The 7,687-nt window shown below is 38.0% G+C and overlaps 1 protein-coding gene across 5 annotated transcripts in view; it reads right to left on the minus strand.

The window, feature by feature from the left end:
• The window catches only part of CSTF2 (cleavage stimulation factor subunit 2), a 36,447-nt gene that overhangs the window by 23,855 nt on the left and 4,905 nt on the right, over nt 1-7,687 (minus strand). For all 5 annotated transcript variants that reach the window (XM_045290606.1, XM_045290605.1, XM_045290604.1 and 2 more), the window contains exons 6-7: nt 7,450-7,587; nt 4,337-4,457 (exon numbers count right to left, since the gene is read on the minus strand). In XM_045290606.1, the coding sequence (XP_045146541.1) occupies nt 4,337-4,457; nt 7,450-7,587 (259 nt within the window). The remainder of the gene's footprint in view (nt 1-4,336; nt 4,458-7,449; nt 7,588-7,687) is intronic.

The raw sequence follows: 7,687 nt of genomic DNA on the forward strand, positions 1-7,687 counted from the left end.
CCAAGAGGAAAGCGAATTTTGGGAATGATGAGGGCAACAAATGTATAGGTGTGCTTTACACAATTGACCTATGTATTGTGATGAATTGTATGAGCCCCAATAAATTGATTAAAAAAAATAGAACTGTTCAGATTCCGTAAGAATTTGTGGGTCAAAATGTGTATGAGTTTTTAATATTAACAATGACAGATGACTTTCTAGAAAAGCTGAAAACTTCACATTTTCATTAGTGATATATGAGTACCACTTTTCTACCAATATCAGGAATCATTTCTCTTTAAATTTCTTTTACTCTAATACATGTAAGTAGAGTGAAATTTCATTGTCTATTTACTCCCCTGACTAGAAATGAGTTTGTTTTTGCTGGCCATGTGGTGGACTCTCTTTGAAGTATCTACTCATGTTTGCTACACATTTTCCACTAGGTAGCTTTCTCTCATATCGATAGCCAGAGCTTTGTAGGATACCTTAAAATTTTTGTTGTTGTTAGGTGCCAGTCAGTTCTGACCTATAGCAACCCTATACAAAAAAAGAATGAAATATAAATGATGTGCTCTGGAATTTCCAGCCTTCTAAAAGTGATCCATATTTTGTTAGGATCTAGTTATATGCCTTGTCATAGCCAATAAAACACAAGTACACATCTTCCTGGTATTATCTGCTTTCAGTCAGGATCCATCTGACATCAGGGTATTCAATGTCAATGCCCAGAGTATCTTTTGAAATTGCAACTTGAGGCTTGAAAAATCTTAGTGGTACTTCAAGTTTTAATAACTTCTGAACTATAAATGCTACAAGCTTAGCAAAGAAATCATCTGAAAGTTTAATTACTTAACTGCTTTAAATTTACTTTCAACTTTTACTTTTATTACTCCCTTTGTCTTGGGTACTTCTGGCTTTTCTATTTTTCTAATTTCTTAAAAGTAATATTTAGTGTTATCTTTTTTAACAACATAATAATTTTCCTTCAGACAGGGCTTTCCCTATACTTTTTCATATGAATTATACTTCTTTTATACATCTTATAAATTTCTTTATGTTTTAAGTAAACTTGTCTCATAGACCACCCTGGGTGGTTTTCAACTCATGTGAATCATACATATCATGGACTATAATCATATTACAAGGCATGACATTTTAAAATGAGTGTGGCACCTATAACTCAAAAATGTACAAAATACAGAATATATTTCTTTCATTGAAAGATAATTTCCTGTAACAGTATAGGATACGTGAAATTCCTGAGTTTGTAGAAATTTCAACTTAGTAAAGGGACTACCGTATATACTCGAGTATAAGCTGACCCGATTGTCAGCTGAGGCACCTAATTTTAGCACAAAAACTGCATAAAAATGTGCTGAAAATTTTGGCTTATATTAACCCACCCAAGGGGAGTGTATTGTTTATATCACCACAGGGAGAGGGAGAGAAAGACCAGCCTTTAACCCAATGCGCCAAAACATGAATACAACATACTGGCATGTACCAGGGAACCACCAGAGAGGCCACTATGTGGAAAATCACCCCGCCTCAGAAAAATGCACTTCAGAGGACAGCACTGGAGCTACAACTTGGGGAGAGGGGCACGACAGATTAGAGCACACGGGAGAAATGCAAAGGGATGGAGAAGGAGGAGAGGACATCCTGGTCTACCAAGCCCCAAGGATGATGTTCCTGCTCGGAGAGGACAACACATAGGGAGAACTGTAGGGCCGGCCCCACCACAGGACACGGCATACCTCATTGAACCATGGCACTACAGAGGACAGCACTGGAGACATAGTGCGGATATAGTGCACGGTCTGGCCCCATCACGCTGGGGCGAGGCACTGAGGGCATGCAGCAGAGCAGCAGGGGGAGCAGAGTGACGAAATCCCCAGGAAATAAAGAAAATAGACACGATTGGAAAACACTTTTAAAGGCCAACAAACAGACCTTAAACTATTCATAGGCTTTTCCATTTTTGTTAGTGGCTTTCTTTGTGTTACTGTTATTTTGTTTTCTGTTGTTATCGTTTTGTCGGTTTTGACTTTGTTTGTTGTTTTATTTGGCTTTGCCTGGTTTTTGCACTTATTAAAGTATCTACATGTCTATCAAGATAAGATATGTTGGATAAGTAATTTGGAAATGAAAAGAATGGAACCAATGGTTCTGGGGGGGGTATAGGAGAACGGGAGGTGGGAGAAAGGAAGGGGTGGAGAACCAACCCAGGGACAAGGGAACAACAAGTGAACTAAACTCAATGGTAGGAAGGTCGTAGGATGCATAGTGGGGCTCAATCAAGGGCAATGTAGCAGCAAGGAATTACTAAACCTGAATGAAGGCTGAGCATGATGGTGGGACAAGAGGAAAGTAAAAGGAAATAGAGGAAAGAAACAGGAGGCAAAGGACATTATTATAGAGGCCTAGATACAGGCATATATATATGTAAATATACATATAACGAGAGTGGAATAGAACTATGTACTCATATCTATATGTTAAGAATTAAGGCTGCAGATGGACATTGGGCCTCACTCAAGTACTCCCTCAACACAAGAATACTATGTTCTAACAATCCCGCATTCTGTGATGCTCACTTTCCCAACACGATCGCTGAAGACAAAATGGGCACATAAGCAAATGTGGTGAAGAAAGCTGATGGTGCCCGGCTCTCAAAAGATATAGAGTCTGGGATCTTAAAGGCTTGAAGATGAAGCGGCCATGCAGCTGAGAAGCAACAAAACCCACATGGAAGAAGCACACCAGACTGTGTGATCATGAGGTGGTGATGGGATCAGTTATCAAGCATCTAAGACCCAGAACAAAATCATACCCAATGTGAATTGGGGGGGCATGGAGTGGAGACCCAATGCCCATCTGTAGACTACTGGACATCCCCTCACAGAGGAGTCACAGGGAAGAGATTAGCCAGTCAGGGTACAGTATAGCACCAATGAAACACACAACTTTCTTCTAGTTCTTTGGTGCTTCTTTCACCCCACTATCATAACCTCAATTCTACCTTAGAAATCGGATTAGACCAGAGCACACACACTGCTACAGATAAGAGCCCACAAACACAGGAAATCCAGGATAGATAAACCCCTCAGGGCCAACAATGAGATACCATGAGGATTAGGGTAGGGTAGGGGCAGAAAGGGGGAATAGATCACAAGGATCAACCTAGAACCCTCTCCCAGGAGGATGAGTAATAGAAAAGTAGGTGAGGGTGATTGAGGATGATGTAAGATATGGAAATAATAATCTATAACTTATCAAGGGTTCGTGAGGGAGGGTAGACGGAGGAGGGAGGGGGAGAAATGGGGAGCTGATATCAGGGGCTCAAGTGGGAAGAGCATGCTTTGAAAAAGATGATGGTAGCATATGTGCAAAGGTGCTTGACACACTGGATGAATGTATGGTTTGTGATAAGAGATGTAAGAGCCCCCAATAAAAGTCTTTTAAAAATAAAACAATAAGTTAATTAATTTTAAAAACTCGGCTTATACGAATATTCACGATAGTTTCTTTACAAAACAGAATTGAGATTCCTATTATCCCTCCTAGAGTAATCACTCTAAGTCATATGATATAAATTAACAACAAAGAAGTTTGTCACATTAAAAATACTAATACTGATATCTAACCATGCCTTTTATTTATTTATTTATCCTAGCCATGTTTTTCAAAGTGTTCATATGGCTGTTTTTGAAAAATAGAAAAATCATTATTTCATTAATTACTTAAATTTAGGAATATTTCAATCATAACTACTGAAAAGTAAAATTATAAATACAATGACAATGCTCTACGAATTGCCTATAGATATACTTTGAGTGAACACGTAGTTTTGAAAATTTCATTTAGTCTGATTATCCTGAAACAATTCTATGTGTATTATATATGATAAGAAATGTGGCCATGTATTCTGAGTCTGTTTTATTCATACTTTTTTAACCTTAAGCCTGGATTTTAAGAGAATTCAGTCCATATACATTTAGTGGAATGACAATTATATTTGGTTTTATTCCTTCCATCTTACTGTTCCACTGACTTACCTTGTCTACATTTCCCTTTGCCCTATCTTTTTTTCTGGTTTGATTAAGTTTCCATTCATTCCATTTTTCCTGTTTTTAATTAGGAAATTTTACTGCACTTTTCCACTGTACTTTCTCTGATTTATTAATCAGATAGAATTTGTATAGAAGAAAATCAACTACTTCCTTCAACTGGAATATAAACTTTTTAGATGTCTCCTTATCATTCATCAAATCCCTTTGCCACATAATAATCTGGGTATCCTGGGACATTTGCTGTAGTAACACTTGAGCAAAGTACTCTATATGAAATTTACCTCCAGGAGGTAAGGAGCCAGGGCCAGGTCCTGTTACAGCAGTTGGTATTTGCCCTGGTGCTGGAACTCCACCCTGCATAGAAGCTTGCATCATAGGTGCACCATTGACATGCATTCCACCCTGACAAAGAGAAGAACCAGAGTATGTACCTGCCTGCAAAGAGATTCAATATACCAAGCCTGTGACTTCAAAATCCACTGCAAATTGAAAACTCTGCAGTATTTTACCCAACATCTTTTTGGTATAGCATTACATTTGTAATGTATTAGATATGTAGCATTAGTTTTGTAATACCGTGAATTCCACAGAAGCAAATTACATATGTGTGAGGAATCTGGTTATACGTATCGTGGTTTCAGATGGAGCATATTCTTGAAATGCAATGTTGAAATCACCAAGTCTTATCTATGGGACAAGGCAACAGTAGTGCCTGTGCCTGACTTCACAACTAGGACCTGGTAATAAGAGTTTAAAAAATGCCCTGGAGAAGAGAAGGCCAGGACTACTTCTGAAATAATTTCTGGCAGTCTAAGTTTTTTTAGATGAAATAATTATTTGACCAATCGTTTCTCATCTCTGTCTCAGAACCAGACTTAATTCTGGGTTTGAGAGAACATAAAGAATTTTTTCAATGCTACATTTAAGTTCCTTGAAAGAAAAGGAATGTCACCTTTTCATCTGTGTATTACCCAAAGAACTGAGCAGCCTCTTAGAAGAGTTCAGTAAAGAATGAAAGGTAAGTTACCCCCTCCCCACCAAAAAATACCTGCTGGGTATCCTCAGAAATACTGAACAGAAACAAAACTCTTAAAATAAAAAAGAGGAAACCCTATAATGAGGTAGTTATGAGAAAACTAGGTAAAGACAGAGCAAGGATCAAATTCTACATCTGTCCCTTACAATTATGCTAATTTGAACCAATAAACCTCATCCAGCCTCAGTTTACTTCCAATGTTTTAAAAATCCCAAACCAACCCACTGCCATTGAATTGATTTCAACCACTAGTCTTCCTCTAGGACAGAGGAGATGTGCAACTTAGGGTTTAGAAGACCCTAAATCTTTATGAAAGCAGACAGACTCACCTTCTCCCCCAGGGAAATTGGAGTTTGAGCTTGGAACCCTGTACATGTAACAGCCCAATGTGTTTCCTAAGTGGGAAATACTGCCCCTGGGGAATACTGGAATGATCCAGAGAGGCTGCAAAAGCAGTTGTCTGTACTTTAATGTGCTATACTACAATAGTTTTTAATGGCCAGGGGGGCACCGAGTAATTTTTTTTTCTGAAAAAGAAGGTGGTATGTCAAGCAAGTTTGAGAACCTGTGCATTACACCAGTATTTCCCAAAATGGGCCATACAACTCCCTCAGGGGGTGCTGCAAAAGCAAATACCTACACTTTACACTGGATTATGGGGGGCACTGAATCATTTTTTTCTGCAAGGAGGACAGTAAGTCAATAATTTTGTACATTTATGCATAACACTATCAAGGTTCATTATTTATTTATAGCAGGAACTGCTAAAGAATGGGCCATAGACTATATCTGCCTTTTAAAAATAAAATCTTATTGTAGCACAAACACACCTATTTATTTACATATCATTTAAGGTTGCTTCAACATCACAAGGGCAGAACTGAACAGTTCTAACAAACAGCATGACCCTCAAATCCCCAAATATTTACTGTCTGGCTGCCCTATACTTTTGTGCAACCCAAGTTGCTTACCTGTCAATCTGATAGATAGAAATGGGTACATCGCTCTTTACATGTATCCTATTTTGAGGTGAAACATTTTATACAATGTGTATCTCTACTTTTGTGAACTAGTTTCATGTCTTTTGCCATTTTTTCTATTGGGTTACTGGTGATTTTATTAGCTTGTTGTTAGGTGCCAGTGAGTCGGTTCTGACTCATAGTAACCCTATGTACAACCAAACAAAACACTGCACAGTCCTGTGCCATCCTCACAATTGTTGTTTGAGCCTACTGTTGCAGCCAGCCACTGTGTTAATCCATCTCATCAAGGTGCTTCTTTTTCGTTGTCCTTTTACTTTACCAAGCACTAATTTACCAGAAGCCTTGTTTGCTAAGGAAAATCTCAGATATAGAAATCATATACACAACAACCAGATGAGAAAATTACGTAACCCTCTATCGCTACGCAATTGAAGTCTCCGACATGGTCTTCTTCAATTACACCATCTCCCTTCCTCCCTAAATAATCACTAAGAATTCTGATGGACATTTTAAATGTTTATATAAATCATCAAACTATCTTCTTTTGCTCAGCTTCCTCAATATGCTGTCAAGATCTACACTAAAATATATATAGCCTACATTTTGGAATGCTTCTAGCATTCACTTATTTTACTTCTGAATGGTAAAATAAGTTTACTTTACTCAAGTTTTTGAGTTATCTGTGTCGACACTACATATCCTATCCCATCTAATTGCCACACAAAATTGTTTTTGAGTTATTCATGTTGATGGATGTGTGTGATAATTTTAACAATTATAGAGTATTCCAATGGATAAACAAAATGTACTTGATTCTTTCTTCTAGTGACTGCACATTTAGAATGTTTATAATTTTTCATTGTCCTAAATAATCTGAGTAAGGGCTCGTCATTATGGTGAGTAGCCTGCTTTCGATAACACCTGCAACAAATTCTCTTTAACAATTCATCTTTGTCTTTGGTTATTTCTTTTTTATACAGAATTTCTGTTTTTAAGTTTATCAGCATTGCATTTTCTAGTTTTTAGGGTTTTATGGCCTGCTTGGAAAATTAGCTTTACTTTTGTCATCAATAAGTGTGGCAATAAAGATACTAACTTCACACAACAACTATATAAATGAAGTGAGGTAATGCACATGAAATATTGGAGTGCCAACCACAATGTGAGGCCTACGCGCACGCGCACAGAGTAGACGGAATTTGTAGTCATTTAGTTGCCATGTACTCTGTAATATGGATTTTTTTGTTAATGCTTGGAAATAAAAATGATTCTCTCTCATCAATGGTTCCTCGTCATTCTGCTTCTAATATGGCCTCCATGGAATTAAATAATGTTCTAAGGCAGATAATGGAAATATAAAGAGATAAAACCCTACCAAAGACTGGCCCTGGGGAGCCTGAGGATTTTGCTGATTCATTGGCACACTGGATCCTGGTCCAGGACCAGCGCCATGAACTGCCTGAGGATTGCCTGCCATCAGCGTTGGGATATTTGTCTGGCGATGCAAGATTTTCTAAAAAGTAAAAAGACAAACTCATGAGTTGGGGGGGAAGGGAAGAGGTGTTCACAAACTCAGGGACAAGGGAACAACAAGCGATCCAAATTGGTGGGGA

This window comes from Echinops telfairi, unplaced genomic scaffold (assembly GCF_000313985.2).
Source record: "Echinops telfairi isolate 266 unplaced genomic scaffold, ASM31398v2 ScPeMD7_44;HRSCAF=162, whole genome shotgun sequence".
Taxonomy (NCBI): Eukaryota; Metazoa; Chordata; class Mammalia; order Afrosoricida; family Tenrecidae; genus Echinops; species Echinops telfairi.